At 42.9% G+C, this 27,445-nt stretch overlaps 1 protein-coding gene across 1 annotated transcript in view; it reads left to right on the top strand.

The window, feature by feature from the left end:
* The window catches only part of SORCS3 (sortilin related VPS10 domain containing receptor 3), a 314,167-nt gene that overhangs the window by 77,309 nt on the left and 209,413 nt on the right, over nucleotides 1-27,445 (top strand). The window contains exon 2 of the mRNA XM_076338968.1: nucleotides 25,727-25,794. Coding sequence (XP_076195083.1) covers nucleotides 25,727-25,794 — 68 coding nt within the window. The remainder of the gene's footprint in view (nucleotides 1-25,726; nucleotides 25,795-27,445) is intronic.

Here is a 27,445-nt window from a genome sequence, read left to right on the forward strand (position 1 = left end):
TTGGAGGCCTTTAGGATGAAGAGTAGAGACATTTAAACAGTTGCAAAGAGAGAGGGGAGAGACACGGAGGATATAAATGCTCCAGGACTTTCTCCCAGAAGTGAAGGGAGCACACGAGTGGAAGCAGCAGAGGGTGAGAATAAGGGAAAACAGGCACTGTTGGCAAAGTAGAGAAGGGCCAATAACAGGAATGAAGGGCAAAACAGTTCAGAGTGCCTCACAGGGAAATTGCAGAACTTCTTCCCGCTACTTGGCACTGCTGTTGCAAAGTACCTGTTGTATTGCTACCTGTTGCCCACCAGCTTGTTGTCATTCCGAAAACATGCTCTTGCTCACAGCAGCAAGAGCTTTTTGGGGAACTCGGACTGCTAAACTTGGTATGATCTATCTCTTTCCGTAATGTGAAGCAAAGAAGTGTATAATGAAGCAGGAAGGTTTCAGATGAACTCCCTCTATTTTAAGCCATTTCTTACCAGCCAGGACAGCAAATAAATGCCAGATATACACTGAATTTAATGCATACGTGTGGAGTTGCCAACCTTAGGGTTTTAAGCAGCTTCATCTACTAGTAAATCTGTTCTGCGTGTTCCGCTACACAAAGTCAGATGTTAAAAATGAGACCTTTAGTAACTGTTACGGGACCTCTATTTACAGTAGCCCTTTGCTACTCGGAGATCGCAATTTCGTTTTGCTTGAAGCTACATACATTCACATGGTGAAAACTGGAGTTCATCCCCCATGCTTTTAGATGTGATTGCCTTCTGTGCATGTTAAAATTCAGCTAGCTGGTAAAGCAGGGGCTTTTGCTAACCATCAGATGTGCTATTACATGGCTCTGGGAAAGTTGCAGCCCAGGAAGAAAAAGAGAGCGCAAGAAGTATCCTATGGAATTACACTCTTAAATATGCAATGAGAATCAGTTACAATGATACCATATTTCAAGCTTGTTACCATTCTGGATTTATGTGATGCCATTTTCTAGTTTCATTACATTTTTTTGTCAAGAAAAAGAAATACCTGCACTGGAACTTTAATACTTCGTAAAGCCTGGAAAAAGATAACTATGAAGTATTCCTTTGGATTCCTTTCTTACATTACTTTCCTTTCTCCTCTTTTCTAAGTCTACTAACTTTTTTTTTTTTCTTCTGAACAGCCTTATTTGGCAGATACATAAGTAAATACATGTTTAAAACAACAACAAATACTATTATGCAGTTGTATTTACCCCAAGTTCTTCCACTAGATGGATGTGTATTTGTAAAGCTATAACAGAAATATTCTTGTTATAATCACATACTTAAAAAAGTCCTGATGTGTGCATGGAAATTAAAGCATAAGTTAAGAGTTCTTGTCTACCTCTACTGCTGAAAGATTATATCTTCTCTCTGTGTGCCTGTCTTGTGTGCCCTGGGTAATTGCAGCCTGGGGGGTCAAAGGATGGACAGAGCATCCATGTGGAAAGAAAAAAATACCAGCTTCGGATGTTTTGCTGATGAAAACAAGGTTTTTGTGGACATGGAAATAAGGGAGTGTCTTAGATTGGCTGATATGAGTAGTTTGGGTCCATTTCCTAGTGGATAGACGTCCATGTGACAGACCCTACCAGCACAGTTGGTAGAAATGGTTGGTGTCAACAGAGAGGCCGACTCTGAACAGTCATGAAAAATTGATTTGTGCTCTTACTCTTGGAGGTGGGTCCCCCTGAGCCAAGGCTGATGCCCACTGGCAGGGAACGATGCATAGGCAACTTGCCCTGTGCTGCATATCTGTTGTGACAGCAAATAAATGGCTTGTTCTCTAGTCTTGTCAGTCTGACGCTTTTCATGAGCACCGGGGGGGGGGGGAGGGGGGGGGAGAATCATAATTAAAAAAATGTGGCTGGATATGTGTCATTTCTGGATTGCCACGGAGACTGTCACATTAAGGTTAGTGTCTGAATAGCTTAAGCTACCCAGAAATGAAAAGTCAGGTACAGAAACGTGTGCTAAATTTACCACCACAAGTGACAGTAAGAACCAGAACCTGTCTAGAGAGTTACAGTGTCGCCTTCCTTTATGGGGATAAATTAACTACATTATAGTCCACATAAATTGCATTTATACCACATGGATTTGTTAGGGCTGTATATCAGGAAGCACTGTCTTCTCTGCTAATGACAAAACTGCTTTGTTCTTTCCAGAGCTTGGCATATTGGAGCATAATCCAGCTACTTCTCTGCTCTTTCTCCAGCATTGGCATCTTGTCTTTGTTTTGTTTGCTCAGTGGCCATGTTTTCCTCTTACTTCCTGCCTTCTTGCTTGCTTTCGACACGAAGACAGGGTGACAGTGATTCTTGATGCCTGCCACATTTGACAGGGATTCTTTTAATCCCATTGCTGAAATATCTGTACAACTATACAGCACTGAATTTGTTCACTAAAATATTTGTTGAGGACTGAAAGGTTGGGCTGGAGGAGGGAGAAGAGGAAGGTAAGTCTAGACTGGGCTCTCAGTTGCTTGCATGTGAACCTATAAGCTTCTCTGCTGCATCCTCTGGCTTTTCTTTTGGGCCGCTTAGACCAGCAGACTTCACTGTGTCATCTTTTACTTATGAAACAAAGCAGGTCAGACACTAATCCAGCCTCATTGTATTAGAAAGGGGTCAGTAACAGAACCCTATTTAACACCCCGAGTGCTAGGAAGTGGGCTTCCTCCTTTGAAGTTTGTGGGTCAGGCCCTTTTGCATTGTGTGTGCAGTGTACTTGATTCTCTTTTTCCTTAGTGCGCTGTCTCATGGCATGTAGTCTTGGAAGACTTGTTCCTCCTATGTACTTAGCGCACAAAGCCAGACTGGATTTGGTTCTCACTCGTACTATTAGACTACTATTGCCTTGCTTCACCTTCCTGCCTCTTACTAAGCTGGTTCTTTTCTTTGTCCCATCCCAGAGGTGTGTTCATCTTTCATTCTAAGAGAAGCAATTAGCTCCTGAAAATCTCTCTCCCTCTGCACAACAGTCCTGACCATGTTACCTTCTCTGGCCTGCCAGCAAATACACAAACATTTACTCCAACTTTTCCCTTCCCCTAGCTTGTTCTTGCTCTTGTCAGTCACTCCTTTAGCAACTAAGCTTCCCAGTGCACTGAGGATAGGTCTTGCAGGGGGGAGATTGTTTCCAGGAAGCAAGTCCCCTGCTGCTTCAATGAGCAGGATTATATATAGCCTGCAAGATACACAAAGTAATCCTTGCAGTGCACTCAGTGCAAGTAAGGCCTCAGCATTAGCTCTGTGGCCAGTCAAAGTTCACTTAAAGAAAGATAAAGATCATTTTGAGAGAACCTGAAAGAGAAGAATGAAGATTCTCAAACACAGGGTAGCCTGGTTTACAAGGAAATCTTGAATGGATGGGAGTTGTTTAGCTAAAGAAGAGGAAACTGAAGAGGGATGATAAAATGAACGTAAAAGGCCGTTGTTGAAGGTAATAGTCTTTTCCCTATATCTGTGAAGGATTGAATGAGAAATATACTTAAAATACAGCAAGAAAGAGAAGGGTAGTTCACATGAAAAGGTTTATCATGGTAAAGTCAAGTCTGGTATAGATCCTTTGGAGGTTGTAGTGTTTCTTGCATCAGAGATCTTTAAAAACAGACTAGGCAAATATCTCTTGGGAGTGAGTCAGAAAAAGTAGATCCTGCCTGCGGAATAGAGATTGGTTAGATGGCCTCTCCAGATCTCACTAGTTCAATTGTTCTATGCTTCCAAACCTGAATAATCCTCCAGGTTTGCTACTTGTTGCGGTAGTGGCAGCGGGTTTTGGTTCCAGTTGCATCTCTCTATCAGTGTCAATAACATCTTGATTTGCAAGAATTGGTGTGTAGCTTGGCCTTTCTTTCAGGCTTGTTAAATAACAAGAACCTTTGGGGTGGCTTCTCACGTTTTTTCTGATACAACTACATGTAGGCTTTTGAGACAGAAATACTATATAATTCTGGCAGATAAGACCTGGTATCATTTTCATGGGTTTTCTTTGAGGAAACATACAAGTACTTTTCAATTGCTATACATATAGGTACAAGTTTTCAATCTTTTGCTGGAAAATAGGAAGCACTTCAAAACTGGGTCCCTCTAAGCCACTGTAGCTAAAGCAAGTAATTGTATTTTTGCACTTTTCCCTGTGATAAAGTAATTTCTGGAGGATAACACTGCAGCTGTGGTGATTACATCTGTACTTCAGACTGCGGGAAGAATGATAAGAAAAACAAGCTTAAGTAGGCTGTGCAGGAAAAGCTGCAGTGAGGACTGGATTAAGCTATATGCGGCAGGGGGAGAAATGGAGACGGCTCTTTTTGGTACTAAGTGGCAACAAGGCCTGTGAGGGGGACAGATACAGGAGACTGAATTTCCAGCTGGGGAGGAGAGCTGAACAGTGTCAAGACAGCAAAGGCACTTAAGATGTCTGAACTGGAACAGCGTATAGCTTATTTTTGGTGTTCTCAGCCATGTCCCCTCCATCTAGTGCTGTAGTTGCACATTGTTCAGGTTGTGTTATTGCTCTCTGATGTTCCTGTGAAGTCAGCCAGCCACCACAGCCCCAGTGGACTGGGCATCCAACAGCTTTGTGCAGGATAGCAGTACTACTAACTAGCAGGAGACTGATGCTGTGCCTCAGGTGCTCATTTGGAAGATGATTGAGAACATCTATGTAAGAAATCAGACATCGGCAAGACAGAGGGGACTTCACATGCCCCTTCTAATGACAACTTTTAGAAACAATTTGAAATTGTCAATGCACTGTGTTGTCTTGTGTTGTCTATGTTTGAAGTGTCCAGACTCTACATCTCTAGATGCTACATTCCTTACAGGGTAGCCCCAAAGTAATCTTGAGTTGTGCAGCACCTTGATGTCTTTAAGTACACAGTGGCAAAGCAGGTGTGATCTGACTTTAAAGCAAACTCACCTTACTCAATCTCAACACAGATTCCTCTTCTGATGTAGTGCCCATGTTGGGCAGTCACTTCATGGGCTCTATAAATGCAAGGCACACAGACAAATCTGTGTGTTGTGAGATCTCAGGAGTGAGTCCTGTAAAGGGGGCAGTGAGTCGCAATAAGTGGAATGTGAAACTGCTCCTAGGTTCAAAAGATGCAGTTTGCTATTTCTGATGTGTTTTGACAGGTAAGTGCTATCTCAGCCAGTCCTGGATGTTGCTGGGAGACACTTCAGGTATAATTAGGAGTGTAGGCTTCAGTTCAAAGCTGGCTATTGTTCGTTTGTTCTACTGCTGCGGCAGATGGGCTTTGAGTCACAAAGACATTGCCAAGGTCTGTATTGTCTGTCCATAGATCTCCATAAGGCATTAGTTATAGGACCATGAAGCTTGCAATGGGTTGGACATCCATCTACCTACCTCCAAGGCTGCCTCTTGCCACATGATCCATGGCTACTGCTCAGTGGAGAGGGAAGAACATTATGCCCTTGTAATGAACAAGATGGTCGTATTTAAGAATGCCCTGAGGTGATAGATCTTATCCACACCTTAATCAGGCAACAAGTGAACTTTACTTTCTGGGCATGATGCAAAATCCACATGTGTAGCAGGGAAGGAATGATGGTCTTGTGGGTGGAAAGATTCTTGATTCAGGCTGCTTAAGTTTGTTGTCTGGCAGGTTGGCTGCCAAAAAACTGTGGTGAAAACTTGGCCTTTCTGAAATCGGTAGGGATGGGTCTTTTGTCTTACACACATCTCTCAATGAATCACCCCCGTGCACAGATGTCCGGATACTTGCGCTTATTGAACATATGCACTTTGCAAAGCCTCATTTATTGCACACCTTTAGCAGACTGAATTCTAGCAGCCTTTGAAAACTATAGTATTAAATGTGATATGGGCCAGCAGGGCGAGGGAGGCACATACTATGTGTGATAAGAGGTAATGTTTCCAAGGGTTTCTTTTCCCATGCTTAATTTTTTTGTTTGTTTGTTTACAAAAAAAATTGAATGATCTGAAATTAAATTTGCATCTGCTTGATGGAATGAGGAAACCACTTTATTTATGTTTTCCAGATTAAATTAAGTGAATGGGTTTTTTGTTCATTTTGGTTTTTATATTTCAAAGACATGTTCCTGATTAAATTTAGGTGAACTTGGTTCTGAAATACAATTTTGAAACAGAAAATCCAAGCTCTGTAAGAAACCAGTGTGGAGGCCAGATAAGCCTTATCAACTGCTCTTTAGCTCTAACCTTATCAGACCTTTTGAAGCCATCTTGCTCCCAGCCCTCCAATGGGAGAGTTTATTAGGTTGGGCTGAAAATAGGACCATTTCTGTACCAGACCTAGGAAGAACCTCAGAATTTGGAGTTTTGGGCTACAGTGCAGAATTTCTGCTGCAGTCTAACACTGCAGAGGAAATGGTCCTAGCACAACCTTGGCTGCTTTGTGTGGTACTGCTGGAATGGTGCTGCCCTGCTCTGCTGGGTTGCCATATCTGGAGAGGATGTGTAGAGGTATACATGTTGGCTCCACATGGAGCTGTCTGGGATCTGACAGATCATTCTCATTTGTCCCATGCTGTGTTACAACCCACTAGACAGTCTCCAGAAGTGGGTTTCCATAAAGAGACTGTACATTTTGACTCCCCTTGACTTGTCTTTTTTTCCTTTTTATAGGAGGAATGGTGGTAGAGGATTTTTTTTTTTTTTTATAGTGATCAACTATCTTAAACAAGTTAGAAAAGTGCATTGTATGATAGACACAGGGTCCTCTGGCTTTACTGCTGCATGATTGCTTGTGCTACTCATATTGATCAATGGTGTTTCTATTTGAAGGGAGCAGAACTCACCAAATCGTAAAGTGATTTAGATGGGGGGGTGGGGGTGGGGAGGGGGGCAGGGAAGGGAGCTCTGCAGGTCATCTGGTCCAGCTCCTGCTCAGATCAGCTTCAAAGTTGGATCAAGCTGTGATGTTAGATCAAGTTGCTCAGTGTTGTCCAGTGAAGTTCTGAATACCTCCAAGAACAGAGATCCCCCAACCTCCCCGGGCCCCTGATGTAGCAGCTGATCACCTTAATTGAGAAGGACTTTTTTCCTCTCCTTTATACCTCACTGGAAATTCCCTTGGTGCAGCTTGTGTGTCATTGCCTGCCAACAAGGTTGGCGCTTGTTAGCGAGACTCGATGCCCCTTTTCGTGATGATGACTCATAAGTATAGGGGGATCAAAGATAAGGGAAGTCAAATAATGCATCCCTGAGCTATTACTATTTCTGACCAGAGCCAGCAGCTTCCAGTTTGAAGGCTGCACAGTGAAAGTAAGATTCATTTTCTGCCCGTCTCCCTGTTTCATTAAATTCCTGGTCTCAGCAACAGATTCATTTTGGACTATTTACTGTTCTTGTTGCCATCTTTGTCACTGGAATGGGATATCAGCATGTTAATGCCTCATATAACCTGTGAATGATGGTAGAGCACTGTCGCTCTTCGACATTTTCAATGCTCTGTAATTTCATTATCTGGCCATTCTTCCCTTTCCCTGCAGTGTAGTGTGTTTGACATGATGATTGCCACTTCTAATGTCTTTTTCTGCTACTACTTCCAAAGATTTTCCTCTGTCATTATAGGTGGTTCGTCTTTCCCAAAAGGAAGGTAATTCTTCAGCTTGAAAAAACCTTTCTCTTACATCCTCAACCTGTGTTTTTTTTTTCTTGTGACAGAAGTAATCAATCGCTGCTTCTTTGCGATTTTCATCCTGAAGGATTTTATAGTACCGTGTTAGATATATAAGCATCACTCTTCACTGTAACATGGTCACTTTCTGAGTGGAAGAGGGGAGCTCTGTAATAGAGAACTGTTAGTTCTGCTCTTGTTCTTTATACATCTTACAAGCCAAACACTTGACAATTCTTATTGTGAAATTGTGTTTTCAAAAGTGTGTTAAAATAGCAGAATGTTTAAAAAGTGTCTCCTCATTCAGCTAGGGAGCAGACAGATGCCATGTATCTGACATGGTTTATTGCTCTCCGTGGTCCGCTTCAGACAATCATCTTGGCATTTCTCAGATTCCTCATTATTGCAAGGATGGAGGAGAGTGGCAGTGCCCTTGACTTTTCTTTTCCTGTCTTCCTATGGTACATTACAAGATTTTTTTTGTGGGATTTTGTTTGTTTGTTTTGTTTTGGCTTTTGCAGTAAAGGTCTGAAGTTTGTTCAGAGGAGTTGAGAAGTATCTTGGGATTTGCAGGGTGGGGACACAGAAGATTCTGTGGATTGCTCTAGACAAAATATTGTCCCTTCTAATCCTGTCTTCCTATGATAGTGTAACGAGCTCATGGAGTGAGTGTATGCAGGTGACTGGTTAAAATCCTGCTTGCTCAACTATTTGGCAAATGTCTCTGGATATCAAAGATAGTAAAGATCAGGGCTTATTTTAGAAAAGTGGTTAGGACACTCATTGAATGCTTATACTAAACAAGAAGAATATGACCAACATTAGCAACAATTCTGTTAATAGCAGGGAATTTTGCTGTGTGTGCAAGAGTGGGGTTCAAGTGGCTGGAAATCCCAGAGGTTTTCTCAGCCATGGGCATACTAGTTTTTACTAGAAGTTTTGGAAGAGTGGTAGAAGCAAGCTCAGAAGAAACTTCTCTCAGGGAAATAGTCAGAGATGCAAAAACCAGGAAGCTTGATTTGTACATGCTCTTTTCCTTTGTCCCTGGCTTGAAAAACTTCTCAAAGCTGTTACTGGGGTCATTACCCATGTGCTGGTAACTGTTGTTACAGTTTGAAAGGGCTTTTCATGGAATGCTTGGAGTTAAGGGGCACCTTCTCCTGAGTTCCAGCTCTGTCTCATCGTTTGGAAAATCATTTCACCTTCTCATTTCTTGTTTTTTTAAAAGCAGATGATAATATTTATTGACCTAACATGTACAGGCTGAAGACTTTTTGTTTCATCACTTTGGATCTGTTGAAGTTTTAATTAGTGCTAAATGTTGCTGTTTCCCCTCTTACACACAAATTTCTCATGATGGCATTACCGGCTCTCCTGGGCATGAAGCAAGATGCCATTGTGTTGGGTGCTGGACTGTGACACCTGTAAGACTTTGGATTTAGCCTGGATTTTGGTATACTTGTTATGTTTCCTATGTCTGCAAATCTCCTAATCCCCTTCCTCCCTCCCTCCCTCCCAGGCACATCTGAGTTCTTCTTGTACATGTATTAATTCTCTGTTAATTCTAGACTCTCCAAGGGGCTGATACAGTGCATGGAGATTTACTGAGCCGTGGAAATACAGCTTGGTATTTGGAGCCATGACTGACGCTGTTTGTAGCAAGGACATTTAACTAGACGCAGCCTCGTGCCAGAGCCCCTGCCCTAGTACAGGACACAATGAGGTACCTGTCCCTTGCACTGGAGCTGCCAGTCCTTGCGCTGGCGGTGTTGCTGCATGTCTCTATTTGAGGTGTGGCTGAAGTGGACGTAGTGCACAGACACGTGATGGGAGTGTTCAGTGAGTTGGAAGATCTGATGTACTGAATGAATATTTAGAGTGAAATCCATCCATGCATATATCGTCAAAGGACTTCTGAGGTGGAAAAGGAGGCATGAGCCTACATACCTGTGTAGGGCGCAAAGGAAAGAGGTGGTGCTGAGGGCACTGTTATGGACAAGAGCTGACAAGTACTAGCTGGGTGGAGGGGAGAACTGTTTGTGAAGGCTGTTAGCCAAAGGTGGTCAGTCTCTATATGCTGCTGCTTTTGTAGCAAAAAGGGACCAACTCTCCCCTCTCTTGACTGACTAGAGGGGAATGCAAAGGCGACCAGGCTCCTTGGTCTAGCTTTAACCTTTTTAAAGAGAGGAAACATTTAAATTTAATGTCTAGAAAAAGCTTTATGAAACTGAGTTCTCAGCCACTCTGAGTAATCTTCCTAAAGAGGCTACCTTGCTTTACAGCTTTAAATCTACTTTGGACAGAGTATTAGCAATTATCCCATAGGGAACAATCCTGTATTTTCTGGATGAGCTAATAGGCCTCTTGCATCTCTAATTTCTATTGTGCTGTGAAGATGTGGATGATTGTTATTAAAGGCCGTGAGAAGCAACTGGTTAGCTCATTGCCAAACTGCTATAATTCATGGGTGTTATACATGGGCTGCAGTTTGCTTAACATTGCAATCCGTGTATTCTAAATTGTTTCCATCGTGCTTGGCCAATAAAATTACAGGTTTATTCTGTTCATGCAGATCTCTTGTTTAATCAAGAATGCCACACGTGCTGCGAATGCTAAGCCGTTGCTCTAAAAATACCCCTTGTTCTCCTGATGTAAGAGCGCGTGAATCAAGTTGGTTTTATTTTTCCTTTATGTTTGAATGTAAATCCAGTATTCTTGAATGTGAAGAGCTCATGGCACCTGCAAGTACTAGCAATAGCTGTTCAAGAGTGCTCTGTGCCATTCTGACTGTAGCATTGCTAATTTGAGGCATCTAAAACATACCGAGTCAATTTTCTGTCTTCTTTCTTGGGGGGAGAAAAAAATAATGCAATGGAGTTTAAAACCATTATGTAGCTGCATCTATGGTTAAGAACAGATACATAGCTAGACAGTTGTCTCTACATGTGTGTTAAAAAAAAAAGAGTATGAAAAGAGTGTGAGATGTGCAGTGTTTTGGGAATTAGAAGTCAAAGACTTAAAATGAAGTTCTGAGTGTATTTTAAAAGTCACCCTCTGAATTCAGAAAAGTACGAACTGAGGTTGGGGTTTTGTTGTTTTAAGTCATCACTGGCCTCCAAGACCTAGGGCTTTAAGAAAACCAAAATGCAACAATCCATGAGAGATGACCTGATCTCTTTGATGCAGTGGAGGACTCTCTGGTGCTCTGACAGCTTGGTTCAAGGCTGAGCCTCTGATGCCTGTTTGTTGTAGCATCAGTTTTCTAATGAGAGCTGCTCTGGCTGCAGTAGTCTCATGGGGGATCTGTGGAGCTCTTGGAATCAGTCTTGTGCTGGTGTAGTTACCGGAGAGACCTGTATCAATTGCCTTTTGAAAGACTGGCGTGGAGAGTATCTTCATTCTGCTGTGTTGTATATGTGAATTTACAACAGGTTACACTGTTCCAATAACTAGGTTTGCTGAAGATTATCTTTGGAGCACTTGCTGTCGGTCCTGCTGTAAAAGGGCCCAGAGAAATGTTTCTGTTTTGGGAGGTGCTTTATAAGAAGTAGTTTGTAGATGATCAACCTTGTGAAAGGACAGTCGTAAAACAGCAAAGGCAAAATGGGCCTTTGGATTTGTTCTTTAGCCTGTCACAGCTACTTAAAAGACTTGCTGCTCACCTTTTCCTACCTGTGCATCTTGCCAGATAAGACAAAGAACCTGTACAGAGTTGACACCCTGACACCATCAGCTTGAATCAGTCCTCTGGTCCACACCACGCTTCAGCCTCTGGTAACATTTGGAGCTCTAATCCTTCACCAGCTCAAGATTTACTCATGAAAAGCATGTTACTGTTTGTCTTTGAACTTTATTCCCCCTTTGGAGCAGGTACTTGTCATGATGAACTTCTGCACAGTCACAAAGGCAGAACAGGAGACTTTTGGATCCAGCTTATGTTATAGTCCTCTGTTTTGGAGGCTGTTATGGTTATTAGAATTATTCTTAATGATGGGTTTGCAGCCATCATATCATGAAATTTGGAGTGGGGGGTAGGTTTGTTCACTGACGGATCACAGCACAGAGAGAGAACTCACACTGGAACTTGTGGAGATGACCTAGCTTTACCTGAAGAGGAATTGGTGAATTTATTCCCTAGTGCCCTATTTAAGATTTTGTGCTCATATGTCATGCGAGAATGGGATTGAATTTCACCTTCGGATAAGCCTTGTCACCTCTCTCTGTCCTTATTGCCATCCAGAGACAACTAGAGACTATGGCTCCTTTCTAGTCTAGGCTCTAATAAAACAGGAGAAGCTGGTGTGCCTGACCCATTTCCAGCCCATGTTTTCATTTCAGAGCAGGTGCCAATCTTAGGTTTTATTGCATAGTCATAACAGATGCTAGAGAGACTATATGGCAAGGAGTGACAGGGGGGTGGGGAGTGTCTGCGTCCTGCTCCTGTGACTTCATGGTGTTCATGAAGACAGGACCTTGCGGTGTGACTGGTTAGGGAGAGGAGAAGAGATTATTCCAATGGAAATCCAGGGTTCTTGAGATAGTAAAGAGGAGAAGCTATCACAGACCTTGCATAATGGCCATTACAGATCTTGTTTAGTCAATTTGCATTCTTCCTTTGTCTCACTGCACAGCCATGCCCTGTTATGTTCCTCAAGGGGCAGAAGGAATTTTGAAAGTTTTGAGAAACTACTGGTGCTCAACTGAGAACATGCCAATGCAGGAATAGTCAGTGGGACTATTCATGTTGTTTAGAGCTCTGCTGCAATGGTGGACAGTTTTTGATATCTCAGTGCAACGTGCAAGACAACCTACAGCTCGTGTATATGAAATTCTCTGAAGGTCATCTGGAGACCCTGCAGAGCTACAGAGTATTTTCATAAAATGAGGCTCTGTCTCTTCTCCCTTTTCTACCTCCAGGTTTTGGGTCCCAGATGTTCTTGTGAGGGTGAAGAGAGCCAATGCAGGTGCTGGCAGAGCAAAGCACTGAGCATTCTGTTTAAATCTATCCTTTGTCATGCAAGAGTGAAAGGGGTCTATCTCCTGCGTTATAGCTTCCCAAATCCTGATCTTAAAAGCAGTCCCAGTTTAAATGTCAGTCAGCAGTCCCAGTTGTCATAACCATGATTCTTAATGAGAAAGGATATAGACAGTGGCTTGAAATGAAGACTGTGCTTCAATTTCTCTGTCGGCTAGAGGGCAAGAATTCTTGGGGTCCAACCAAAGAATTTTTTAGGTCCCTAGGTAAGAGAAGGAGAGTGATCTCACAAGGTCAAACCTTCTGAAAGTTTTCTTTGGGTTGCGGTATGGAGCGAGTAGGTATTTTCATCTGACCAACTGCCCCTGGGCCCCAGCCAACCTTAAAAGGGTTGAAAAAGTCAATAGTGCTTTGGATTTCTGCAGTGGTGATTTGCCTCTTTTCGTTTATACCATCCATGTGCATGATGTAGCATCTGTACTTCTGAGTTTCCTACATTTACAGCTTTGAAATTCTCAGCCATAATGTTGCATTAAAGGAGATTTGAATTCAAGTTCCTCTATTTTTCTCAGCTTCTTTTTTTTTAAGTAATGGAACACTTAAGTCTGTAAGAAAAATTGCCTTTGACAGCATTAACTGTGCTGTTCCACATCTCCCCATGTATACATTAGCACAAGGTATTTCTAAAGTGGAAAAAATATATTTTCTTTCTTACAGAGCTCAAAAACAGATGAATGGATTTTTTTCTTAATTTGCCCCCCAAAATTGCAATATTGGGCCGACACCAAAAGTTATGATTTTATTGTGACACATGCCTTCATGCTCCCCCCCTGCCCTGAAGTTGGTGCCAGTCCTTCAGAGGGCAATTTTTTTTTGAGGAAAAAAAGTTGTGTTGTGGTTCTTTAATTTTTTTTTTTTTTTTCCCTTCCTACAGGGTTAGATTTTAAGCAAATATATTTTACCTGTCTTTAGGAAATACTCAGATGGGGAAAAATGTTCACTCTCTATTATCTGTATCTTTCTTCCAAAGCTTTGTTTCTTTGGCAGGCACAGAACTGGTAACTGGCTGCTTTGGAAGATGGGTCATCTGGCTTGAGTGACAAACCAGAGCTCTGAATTGGGGGTTCAGGTCCCTCTTCTGCCTTTACTCTCCCTTTCAGGTCCTGGGTATATCCCAGAGCTAAGTCCATGGAGTGTGGCTATTGTAGCCTCTTGCTGCCTGGAGGAATCCTTATCCCTAAGGTAGGTTCCCATGGTAGGGCATCTTAGGGGGCTGCTCTTTCAGCTGACATGGAGGGAGGCATCCCATCAGTCCTTTGAATTCACAGTTTTGAAGTCTTTATATGGCCAAGCATGAAGGAGGAGAAACCACGGTGTGTTCCTTCTGCTAGGCAGGCAGTGCAGCGCCTGCTCATGGTTTCCTGTTCCGCTTGCTAGGAGGCCGCTTTATCTCTGGGTGAGGCTATTTACAGGCTATTGTGATACAGGTCACGTTCATTCTTTCTTGCTGATGCAGCTGCACTCTGAAATAGTTAAATGTCAGCTGGAGGCAGAGCTGAACCCCACGGCACCTGCCTACTGTGAATGTCCAGCAACTGGCTCATATAGTTCTTTGGGTTATCAGGCAGAATCCAAACAGGTCTGGCCCCGTGGTGCTTAGGGCTGCTCTCTGGAGGGGATGGTGTGCAAGTTTGGATGCCTCATAAAGAAGGGAGAAGCTGAATCATGAACTTAGGAATTCTCTATCCTCCATTCTGTTGCATATCATGGAAGCCATTGCTAGTGTCTTGCATAGGCCAGTTTTCTGTTAGCATACCTGTTCCTCTGGACTCCGTAGGAAGAACAGAAGTTGGTTTAGTGCGCTTAGATGAAGGAGGATGTTACATCTGGCTGGCTCAATGTGGTGTATGTACACAGAGGAATCATTCCCAGCCCAGTTTCTGGAAATACCTAGTGAGCCAGATTTCATGAAAGTCTGCTTGATTAGGCCCTTCAAAGGAGACAACATCAGGGCTCCAGGGGTGTTTGGCATGAGCAAGGAGCTGCTCTGCACAGGAACAAAGAAAGGAAATTGCCCAGAGAGAGTGTGTTTTCACAGCAACAGATGAAAATAATTTTGCTTAACTACTTACTGATACAACACAAAGAATAATAATAAAGAAAAAACTATGTAGCTATGGCACAAGGAGTTCAGGCACTATAGTGATGATGAAATGTATGCACATGACGAATACAGAATAAAAATGAAAATAAATATAATAAAGATTATTAAAATCAAGAGTAAAGATTAGTTCAAAGGAATACCAGTAGGAAAAGGAGCTGCTAGGGCAGTGTTTGACCTTACCACAGCTGGGCCACTAAGTTTCAAAGTAGGTTTGGGCATCTGCAGGTAGGAACTGCTGCATAAACATAAGTTCAAGGCCAGAAGAGTGCAGTCAATTGGACAGACCATGTTTCTATTGCCTTAATATACAAGATAATCGGATCATTTCATCTTTGTTGAATCTATAATAATGTAAAAAATATGTTAATTGGCTTGTTAGTACTCAAACTATTTCTTCTGACCTTTTGTCTGTGGAGAGCCCTGACTCCTGCTTGTCTCTTAGCTCCAGCGCTTTCTGATCCTATGTGTCCTGCTCAGCCTGAATGACCCAGGTTGCCTATGATAGTTACTCATATATTCTAAACTATTACTTATATTTTTATCTTATTCTTTCTGTGATGATTCTCGTATTTCACTTTCCCTACTATTTAATTATATTTGTAAATACTCTACCTAGGCTATTTAAAGAATTATGATTAGATCATGGGTTTATACTAATGATGTTACAGTCATTCAAGGTCAGGTAGTAAATGTGGGGGAAAATCTAAGTATTGGACTTTGGTACCTGCAGTAACCATAACAGAACAATTTGTGCATTTTGCCTTTTTCTGCACAACAGGCATGTGTTTCTGTGCCATGGCACCTAATTCCCTGCTGCTGTTCTCCTGAGCTAGCAGTTAGGCATTTTCACAGAACACGTAAATCTTTGGGTCATAGACATGAGGCTGGAAAGGACTTCAACAGGTTATCTAGTCCATCTCCTGTCCCTGGGGAGAGAGGGAATCTCTTGTCCATGCTCAGTTCAATGTGAATTATTTGAGTTGCTTATTGGAATCTGAGGAAGATCAGTAATATTTATATATGTATATGTACATATGTGGGGGAGGGGAGGGGGGGGAGAGAGAGTGTGTGTGTGAGAGAAGTGAGAGTTCCTGAGTGGAGCCTGGAGTCTGAGATGGAAGAACAATAAGCAGCCTGAATTTTCTTGACGTACCAGCTTTATGGGAGGTTTTTTCATAGAATCACAGACTAGTTTGGGTTGGAAGGGACCTCTAAAGGTCATCTAGTCCAACCCCCCTGCCATGGGCCGGGACATCTTCAACTAGATCAGGTTGCTCAGAGCCCCAGCCAACCTGACCTGGAACGTTTCCAGGGATGGGGCATCCACCACCTCTCTGGGCAACCTGTGCCAGTGTTTCACCACCCTCAGCGTAAAAAATTTCTTCCTTACATCTAGTCTAAATCTACCCCCCTTTAGTTTAAAGCCATTCCCCCTTGTCCTGTCGCAACAGGCCCTGCTAAAAAGTTTGCCGCTCTTCCTTTCAGAAATGGCTTAGACAGAAAATTTCTCACATAGTTTAGTTTCCCGTATGGAACCAGTCAGTCTTGCCTTCAGTCCTCAAGGAAAACCCTCACCTGTCCTGGCAGTTTATAACATCTCAAAGGGCTGTGCTGTCTTACCTTCTGTCAACCTTTTTTTTTTTTTTTTTTTTTTTTAAAATTGAGAACTGTCCTGTGAAGGTAGTGTACCCACACTTGGAGTTCAAGTCATTCCTTCTTTTCAGTTCCCCATGTCAGAAGCTTTAAATGACCCTTCAGCAAGTATGTGACTCCACAGAGTTAACTTGCTCCACAAAATCTGCTGGTTTGCAGATGGTATCAGGAGATAGTTGGAACAAGGGTGGAGCCAGTAAAGTAACTGGGGCCTTTTTTCATTTTCTTCTTGAGCTTAGGTAGGGATGAGCACATAGCAGCTTTAAAAGGTAGACGGAGAAGGGAAGAAAAGATAAAATTAAACTTCTATTGGCAAGCTGCTGATAGTATTGATGTGTCCACACCCTCCCTCCAGTGTGTTTATTTGTAATGGTCTGGAATTCTACTTAAATGTCTCCTGTGTTTTATTGCTGTCCTTAAAAAGGTGACTAATTCACCACGCCTTTCCCAGACACTCTCTCCTGATGCTGTGTGGCTAATAATTCTAATAATACTTAGCTTTTATGGAGTGATTCCCTGCCCCCCCCCCCCCCCCCCCAAGAGGACAAAGGCTTTATGATCTGACCTGGTAGCTACATTTAGGGCTGTACTGCAGCCTCTGGGACAGAATCCAGCTGCTTTATAGGGGCTGATAACCTTGCTGGAGGCCTTTCTTTTATTTCTTTAGGAAGGAGGTATTAAGAATGTGGTTGTAATTTTTTTTTTTTTGTGTGTGTGTACACTAAAAGTAAGCATGTAGGTATGCAGGAGGTATATCTGCTGAAACTGAGGCAGGATTTACCAATGTTGGTTTTGTTTTTTTTGTCCATTTCCTTGGAAAAAATGTTACGTGAGAGGTATTGTCCAATTTTTAATGTGTAGTGGAGATGGAAGAGCAATGTGACTGACTTGCAGACGCTATACAGCTAGCTGCTATGAATACCTCTCATTTGCGTGATAATTGGAATCTGTGGTTTGGGAGGAGGAGAATCTGACTTCTTTTCCCATGTTATTGTAAAACATTATAGTCAGATTCCTCTTCTGAGTCCCGGAGGCATTAGTCATTGCTTTGGTGGTGATGTTATTCAGCTGCATTCACAACCATGGCGTGGACTTCTATGTGCAAGGCACCTCTGAACATATCCTAAATTACAGTCCCTGCACCAAAATGCGAGGTTTTAAAACCAAAAGCATGATACAACCTGTCAGGTTCTATTCAAAATCCTTTCTAGATTTGTGTGAGCCCAGAAAAGTAAATCCATGACACTGGAAGAGGTGTCTGTCTCAGTGTTGATGCCAATGGGTGCTTTTTCTCTGGCAGGCTGGGCTTGCCCTTGAATTGCCAAAGCAGAGAACCAACATACTAGAATTCTGCCCTGCTCCTGCTGGTAACGGCATGGGAGGAGGGAGTTGGGCTTTCCAGAGCTGGCTCTTTCTGCAAAGCACTGTGGTGGTTTTGTTTTTTTCCCCCTCAGAGTCTGTTCATTCACTGCAAGCCCTGTAAATGGGAATTTCAAACTGCTGCTTACATCCCGAGGGCTTTTTTGTGAAGGTAATGTGATCTGCCTCCAGCATCCCAGGGGATTCCATGGGAAGACTTCTCCCGCTCTGGCTCCTGCTTATTCTGCTACCTGATTTACATTGAAAGGGAGGAGGGCAGGGGACAGAAAGAGTATACTGTGGCAGTTTTCATACTGGAAAGTGAAAAGCAACACAGGCAAAGGAGGATTAAAGGAGAATATCTTCCTTTTAGTTACTGGTTCTTGTTTTGAGGACAAATTTGACAGGCTCAGCTGTTTGGAGATCACAAGTTCACTGGAACATGTTTTGCTTTTGTGTGTGATCTTGGGACTTCTCTCTTTCAATTTCAGAGGGTTCTTTTGCCTGCTTGAAGCCACCCACAGATTGTTTTTATCTCTCTAGAGATTTGGGGGGGGGGGGGGGGGGGGAAGTCCTTTGCTGCTGTCGCTTAAGTTGGCATCACTCTGCAAAAGTGTTGCTCTGATTTCCAGCGGGCAGGATTTGGCCCGTGTTTGTTATTAGTACCTCTGTTGTTTTCTTCTTGTGTCTTAGGATTGTGCTATTCCTTAACTGCTAGTATCTGGAGATACGTTTTCTGCAGCTACACTCACCAGGCAGGGGAAAAGAAGGTAGATTGGTATTTAAGGTGTATGTGTTCCTTTTTTTGCTAATCGTTCTGTTACTGCGGGTGAACTTGGATTGGTGCTTTATCTTCCAGGCGATGCTTCTTAGTTTAAATTAACTAAATATGTTGAAGTAGATTATTTCAGCTATGTTAAATTCCTGGATGGAGACTCTTTCAGAATAAAGTGGTCTTTAATTTGATTTTTTTGATGTGTTTGCAAAGTGAATTGAACCAAACTCTTAAAAGTTGATTTGGATTCTTCTTCCTGAGTGTTCCCATGTAGAGAAACACTTAATCTCTCTCTGCCTCCGGTTCCTCATCAGTAAAACAAAGATGACGTTGCTTGCTTTGTTTAACAGTGGTGATGCTTGCAGAATCTGTTAACACCCGTGGAATGTAAATTCCTCACCTGGGAGCTTTGTAATAATGCTGTATGCTTCTCACAACTGGAGATGGCACTCTTGGGTATTGGCAACTGCACTTAGACCTCCAGAGTAAATGAGGATGGTGATGTTGTGTACTGTGATCACACACACGCATGCATACATTTTTAAGGGTGTATTTGTGTGAAGTGATTTTGGTGGGACCAGGGCTATGTAGTGACTGGTTTTGAGAACCATTGTACCTTGATCTAGGAAAATACTTGTACTGGAGTGGAATTAATTTTCTTCATAGCAGCCTGTGTCATGCTGTGTTTTGAATTTTCAGCTAAACCAGTGTCAGTAACACACCAGTGTTTTAAGTAGAGCTGAACAGTGCTTGCACAGTGTCAAGGTTTTTTCTGCTTCTCACTCTACCTGTCATAGCAGTAGGCTAGGGGCAGTCAAGAGCTTGGGAGGGGGCACAGCTAGAACAGCTGACCCAAATTAGCTGAAGAGGTATTCCGTCACTTATATCATCATGCTTAGCAATAATAACTGTGGAATAGTCTTTCCAAAGTAGCCATCTTTCAGTAACTGCCTTTATATAACTTTTTTTTTTTAATCTTTCTTTCACTTATTAAACTTTATCTGGAATGACAAGTTTTTCTCACTTTTGCTCTTCTGGTTCTCTCCCCCATCCCCCTGGGGTGGGGAGAGAGCGAGTGTCTGGGTGGGTGCTTAGTTGCTGGCTGGGGTCAACCCTCCACACACTTAAGCACAAATGTATGTTGGGCATGTAAATGATCCTTTTCCCATCTTCTGAGCATTTATGTGGGAAAAATTAGGCTGATATTGGTGGCTTTTGCCCTAGTTAGCTTTGAATGCAGAGATTATATGAAAGACCACCTTACCTAGCAAATTCGTCACTCTGAATAACTCCCATGAGTTTGTTGATCAGTTCATCTTTAATTATTAATTTTGTGTCTTAAAAAACCCCACCACCACCACCAAAAAACCAAGACAAAATAAAAAGAAAGAAACAGCTAGGGACCTTCATAGAGCAGCACTGCTGGCTTTTTAGGTCCCAGATCATTTTAAGCCAATTTGCCTTCAGCTGTGAGGCTGAAGTTGCTTTGAATGGCCTCAAGTTGTGCCAGGGGAGGTTTAGATTGGACGTGAGGAAAAATGTCTTTACTGAAAGAGTGGTTAAACATTGGAACAGGCTGCCCAGGGAAGTGGTTGAGTCCCCATCCCTGGAAGTATTTAAAAGACGTGTAGATGAGGCGCTTAGGGACATGGTTTTAGTGGGCATGGTGGTGTTGGGTTGTCGGTTGGACTCGATGATCTTAGAGGTCTCTTCCAACCTTAATGATTCTATGATTCTATGATTCTATGTGAGCAATTTACTGATACTGGCTCCCAGTAGCCTGTGTTGTTCACATCTTAAATTTACTTGTTGGGTGCTGTTGCTCTCATATGAATTGGGGAAAGGCAGATGAAGATGGCAGACAAGCTCCCTGTGGCTGGTGTGGGGGGAAGAAAAGGTTGCAAACAGCATGGAAGTAGGCAGGAACAGTCTGTAGGCAGAAAATGGAGACCCCAGCATGCCAGAGCAAGCGGGTGGAGAGCTCTCATTTTTCACATGTAAATGTGTCTGCGATCTCTTTGTTGTGCTGTGCGCTGCCCAGTGTTCATCCCTTTGCTCGTTATTAATTACACTCTGCAAATACGTGGACAGGGCTACTGATGAGCTGTGTTAATCTCTGTGCTGATATAGCAGGATCACTTAGAGAGGAGATGAATCTCATGAAGTGGATCAGTACTGGCCTTTCAGATGTCTACCTGAACTGACCACCTATTCTCTCCAATTGCTGTGCTCTTCCCTCTCCTGTCTCTAATACAAGCATCGCCTGATACAGGAACATGACTGCCTTTGATGTGGCACTTTTTGGGTGTTCTGAAGTTCATTGTCAACCTGCTGAAGTAACTGCAATGCCTTTACACTCTAATTTGTGGGAAACAGGGTTATATATTCCACTGTGGGGTATATGCAAAACACTTTGCCAGTTTAGAATTGGCAAGATCTGGAGGAGGGTTTAATGAATGGAAATAATTTTCCTTCATAGTAAAATCTTATGGGCATGAAAATTGTTAGACCACCAAATACTCTGAAGAGCTTCTGAGCACTTCTGTGATTTATGGGCTCAGAGATTCCTAATACTTGTCTGAACAATAGGGATCCCTTCAGGGATCCCTTCAGGGTTGTGTTTTCAACATGGAATGAAACCTGGGCTAGTGTTTCTGGTTATATTTTTTCTGCTTTCATGCCAGCCAAGTTGTGTCAAGACTCAAGGCTGCTGGATTGGGCAGTCTTGGAGACCTGCTGGCCTTATTTTAGAGAAGTGGTCCCTCATATTAAAACTGGATTTAGTGGTTCAGTATACTACGCAGTGAGACAGAGGGATTTCTCAGTGCCAGAGACTCTTAATCTGTATTGTAGTATAAGCCATTGAAGATAAATAGTTGACAGGAGTTGACATTTCTGTCATGCAAGCCTTATAGCAGGGTATTCAGTAGACAGTGTAGTTTCTGCAAAACAAAACCATACAGACTGTGGGGAGGCATGTGTGTAAAATAAAGTGCTTAAGGAAATTCTTGCAGGACTGGAACATCACTTGTTTCCAAAGAAAATATATATTTTTTTTATTATCCTTTCTCCATCCCCACTTCTGTCTAGAAAACCAAAACAGTTTATTGAATTTTTCAGGTCATTTAGTTTCATGTAAGCTCAGCTTGAAATTCCATTTTCCAGAGGGTTTTTATTGCCTTAAGGGAGTTGTAATTCAGCCTGGCCTATTTCCCCACTCTGTTCTGCAGGCTGGTTCTCCCTTTTTTCATTCTCAACCAGCTGAGCTGCTTGGTGCCCTGAGAGACACCTGCCCCTGGGGTGTCTTGGGAAGCGCAGTGTGGCTGTGTGGAGCCTGGCCCATAGGAGACGGGGGGAAATTTCACATCTGAGCTGTGTTCCTTGGAGTAAGCAGTCTGACCCTGGAGAAGAATGCAGTTCAGCATTGAGCTGACTTGAAATTAATTTTGGCGAGATTAGTTTGATGAACAGAAACAGTTTAATTTGGCACTAGAAGGGTGTTTTCTTTATTTTGATTAAAGAATGCCTAAGTGTAAGTTTTTGCTGTTTCTGAATCAATATCACTTGGAACTTTTTTTGTTTTTATTTCTTTTCCTCAGAGCAAAATGTTTTCAACTTAATTTAGGTTGAAGAGTGGGCATTTTCTACGGGGTGGCAATTCTAGATTTCCCTCAGTTCAGGGCAAGAAAATGTTTATTTTTGTTTTGAAATGTACATTAAATGTGAAATCCCCAATTTTTAATTGAATTCAGCTTTTAAAATGAAAACTAGCAAGATTTTCATGCAAAATTACTCTGGCACAGAAAAGCCACGGTTGTTTGTTAGTCTCGACAAAAAGAAGCTAAGCTTCTTCAACTACAAAGTAGAAATCAGAATCAAATGTCTCAGCTTGAATCAATGAGGGGTTTTTCTTTTTTGTTTTTTTTCCTGTCAGAATTCAATTTTCGAAAATGTGTCCAATTTTCCTTATGTTTCGTTCCATTCTTTTTCAACGAAAGCATTCAAATAACAGAATGTCTCAGAAAATCTGGTACTTGCCCACATCTGCCCCTGATATCCCTGCTTTGAGTTTCTTCTTAGCACGGTTGGGGCAACATGAAGTGGAGGCCTCGGAATAGCCTCTTGAAACGCTTTGAAGTTTCCTCTGCAATGCTGTGTCAAAAGCACCCCGTGAAAACAACTCGGGAACCAGCTGTGCCTTTCAGGCTTTGATTTGTGTCTTAACTGCATGTGACACTTCCTTAGTAGTTATATTTGCTCCGTGGTCTCATGGGGCAGCGTTGTGGGGGAATGTGCTTTCACAGTTTTTCTTGGGAAGTTTGTGTGTTCAGCCTCTCCAATCCTCTGGTTTTCAAACTCGAAACCATTGCAAGAGTTACCTTTATTGAATCTGAAGTGTCTTGTCTCAAAAACAAGTGGGGACAGGGTGGAGGCCACCTGGGGTTGTGGTGCAAGAGCGTTGCCTGGCCCGGGCATACCTGGCGAGTGATTTTATGGACAGCTTGCTGTAGGTGAATGTACTGTGTATTACCACTGCCTCAGGCAACTCCTGCTATTTCCTGGGACCCTTTGTGAGATTTAACTACAAAGGGATGCTCATGCTTTTGCTTTCCATGCATTAACTGCAGGCAGAGCTGGATTTTTGTTATTCATCCTGGGCAAAAATCCAGAAAAGCTGTACTAAACAACGTGCTTTTACTTTGGATTTGTACCCAGGAGCTGAGTAGGATTCAACCCACTCCTGTAAAGCTGGTGTTATCCTGCAGTTTGCAGAGTTTTTAATAGATAAGTGACATCTTCAAATATATAGGGCATAGGAGATCTGGGGAGAGGCACACGAAGAGCTGGGAGAATATGGATGCTGCCTTCAGTTGTAATTGCAACTTAAGGTAGAATTATTCTGTTGAAATTTGACCAGGACATGGAGATTTTATTTAATATGTTTAGGGCTGGATCCAGGATCCACTGAACTCAGTGGAAGTCATCCTGCTGTCTTCAATGTGATTAGGCTCTGAAACTGGAAAGCTAACTTTGTGAAACCTTGCCATAGTTGTGAGCACTAAAAAGGGTGTCATTTCTGGCAGGGCAGGGCTTGTGCTGTGGTGCATGGCTTCCTAGAGACTCTTAAGAGGGGTCCTGTCTGAGCCCCTGTGGGAATATAGGGAACATCCTAAAAATGTCACTCTCATCAGGTTTTAGCTGGGAGCAGCCTGTACTGCTTCCCTCAGTTGGTGTAAGGGGAGGAGGTATACAAACCTTGGTTGCTGTAACTCGCAGCTGGCTTATCCCCCTTTGTATGGGAAAGCGTGTGCAGGGTTTAAGTTGCGATAAAAAGGATATTGTCCTTATTTCCCCACTGCACAGCATCGATTTAGGCTGACATGGGCTCGCATATGTTGACTCAAATCTGCCTGGCAGGTTTCTTTTCACACCCTGCTGGAAGCAGCTTGGCTTTTATTTTCCTCCTAAAGGTCTCTGCGTGGGGAAATAAAGGGACAAAATGCAATCAGGGATGGGGAAAGTGAATCCGGTAGAGAGAGGGATGCTCAGAGCATCTATTCTAAAGCCATTAAGTTGGGCACTGACTGCATAGTCATGTACCAAGGTCCCTTACAATTTGAACAGGACTCTTCCCAGTATTATGCTGACAGTAACCAACTGCTGCAGCCATTGTGATATTGATTAATCCTTTGGCATTTTTCTGCAAAGCTTTAAACTCCTCACCCAGCAGCCTTTCAGCTGGGAAACCCAAATGAAAGGTGTGGCGGGTCCCACTGCTGTGGGAGGAGGAAGAGGGAGGGGGATGTGGCTTTTGTAGTAGAAAAGATCGTTGTTGCATAGGTAAACATTAATGAACCCAACCCTTTGGGTCACATCTCTCATTTGGACCCATCTTTCAGCCGAACTGTGAAGTACCTATTAACGAAACAAAACAAAACCCCTCAAGTATTTACTAAAAATTTCCCTAGATGCTTTCACAGCCCAAGCAGATGCAAGGGGAACTAGCCTGTTCTTGAATCCTGCAAGGAGGAAACAATGCTGAAATGTTAAAATGAAGCAAAACCAAAATGAAGAGATGCCCCAGAGTTCTTCCTGAGGCTGGTCCTGTAGAATCTGAGGGAGTGAACTGGGTGACATTAGTTATGCTAAAAAAAGCAAGGAGCAGATGCTCAAATGGTCTTAACTTCCACTGAGGAACCTCTATTCTTTCTGCAGAAGTTTCCATCCCATCTGAGCCTGGGAGGTTGCACAGAGGCTCACAGGTTATTGGAGTGCATAGCTGCCTTTCTGGGGAAGAAGGGCATTGGGCAGTGTAGCCAGTACTAGGAGGATTGCATTCACCTGTGAAATCTGAGGTCAGAGCACCAAGGATATCGGAGGGAAGTTATATTCCCCTGTGGTCCCCCATGTACTGCTTAACTCCCCTCTCCTCCTACCTCAGTTTTGCAACGACATGACTCAGGAGTGTTCGTGGCTCACCAGAAAGTTAGTCAGTGGGTCCTGAAGGCTCTGACTCTCCTTGAGCACTATAGATACAGCTGAAGTTCGTCTTGCTCAGTGTCTAAGCTGAATGTCATGCTCTGTGTCCCTCTATTTTACCGCTGCAGAAAGGTGATAACGTGGAAATTCCCATGTTCCTGGAGTCAGTGACAGCATATAGAGAAGAACAAAGCTCATTCTGGGCAAGATGGACTGTTTTGCTGGATGGGGATCTTCATAAACAAACTTGCCAATTCTTTCCATGGAGACTCACCAATTTGTGGTAGCACCTTGAGAAACAGGAAAAGTCGACTAATTTCTGAGTGGGCTGTTGAGTTAACAAGGGCGCATCTGATTCCACCCCTGACCTTGAATAACCATAGTTGTAGAGAGGGCAGCTCACAATGTTCAATTAATTCCTGTTGGCACATCTTATTTCAAATGCAAAATATTTTGAGATTAAAATAAATGTTACTCGTTACAGGATGCATTAAGCTAATGATTTGCTTTTTTTTTAAACTTACTTAATCCTATAATACTGCAACTTTAATGGATAAATGCTAAGCTCTCCTTTGGGTGATTTCAGATGCCTTGTGTATTGTTACACAGTCTAAAGGAAAACTCTTTTTTTTTTTTCTCTTTCTTTTCCCTTTCTCTTCTTCCCTCCCTTTCCCCTCCCTAGGTGATTCTCATTCTGACAAAGCTCTACGACTTCAACTTGGGGAGTGTTACGGAGAGCTCACTGTGGAGGTAAGTGGATTATAGAAGTCACAGCAACTGGCATGGAGGGGTTGCATTGTGTCTCTTGTAAAACTGGAGGCTGAGCAAGGGGAGGAGACGGGAGGGAGTCTGAGATAACTGGGGTTGCTTTTTTGGGAAAGGGACACATGATTAAGAACACATTGCTTTAATGAAGTGGGGTCTGCAAACAAGAGGGTTTCTTGATGTATGGGCATTTCCCTGGCACACAGAGGAGCTTGGTTTTGTTCTTGCCTTTGAGTGTCCTTAGACAAGTCTCTTCATTCCTCAGAGTCTCTGTTGTGAGGCTGGCAATGAGGGCAGTCTCTGTAAATGGTACATGCTTGCTGGAACAGTGTCCAAGATGGTGTACAACACAGTGCATAATACGATCTTAGCTGATCTTAGCCACGTTCCTCAGCCCTGTGAGCTGGGATGGTCATCTTGGCAGTGAATCTGTGTTGCTTTGGGCTGTAAGGACAGTAGCCACTAAAGGAGTAGAGATACCACAGTGAGGTGCTGGTGTCTTCTCCGCTACGGATAGACTCAGATGTGTGATGTAATGGCCTCAAGTTGCGCCAGGGGAGGTTTAGATTGGATGTGAGGAAAAATTTCTTTACTGAAAGAGTGGTTAAACATTGGAACAGGCTGCCCAGGGAAGTGGTTGAGTCACCATCCCTGGACGTATTTAAAAGACGAGTAGATGAGGCACTTAGGGACATGGTTTAGTGGGCATGGTGGTGTTGGGTCGATGGTTGGACTCGATGATCTTAGAGGTCTTTTCCAACCTCAATGATTCTATGATTCTATGTACCTGCCATGCTCCTAGTCTGACTCTCCTAGTGGGAGATGGAGTGTCCTGGCCTGGGGAAGCACACTGCTGGACATAGTGTGTGTTTGTAAGTTTATGTGTCTGTTTAAAAAAAAAGAAATCCCCTTCCCCACCCCCCCAAACCCCCAAACCCACCCCTATAAGCAGGCCAGTTCCTTGATGTCTGAAATCAGCAACAGCTTCTACCTGCTGGGGATTGCTCTTCCTCCTAACATCCTGCCTGTGGTTTGGAAAGGGTATGCCTTTAACAGAATTGTTATTAGGTGTCTTCTACCCTAAGGATAAAAAAAGAAAAGAAAGAGGCAGCCAGGGGTTGGGGGAGACCAAGTGCCTTGTGTCAAATTTACCTGGTGTATTGCAGCTATTGCGCAACCTGCTGAAAGTGTAGTTGGTGGAACTGTCAATGCATAGTAGCCACTGCTCTGGGTGCAAGCAGCTTCTTGGCAGATGGTCTCTCGTACTTCTTTCTTCCTAGCTAATTTAAAAGCCCCCGTTTGGAGCAGATTTTGGGCATGTGCTGCAGGTTTATTCCTGTTAATGTATTTAAGGGTTAATTGTTCAGTAGAGCTCTTGAAATTTCTCAATTTGCACAGTACTTCCAAAGCCTAATTGCACTGTACCAAGGTAATCTGCAAAAGTATAAATAACTGTGCAGCTAATAAGAGAGAACACAGTCATTTCCACTTACCCTGGTACTTTTCAAGGTATTAAAGCCTTAAAAAACTTTCGCCTCTACCTAAGAAGTACAAATGGCACTGTGATTGTACTTTAAACGTAATTGCCAGGCAATCTGCTCTGCATAAATAATGTAACAAGCAGGCAAATCCTGTC

Source organism: Aptenodytes patagonicus, chromosome 5 (genome assembly GCF_965638725.1).
Source record: "Aptenodytes patagonicus chromosome 5, bAptPat1.pri.cur, whole genome shotgun sequence".
NCBI lineage: Eukaryota > Metazoa > Chordata > Aves > Sphenisciformes > Spheniscidae > Aptenodytes > Aptenodytes patagonicus.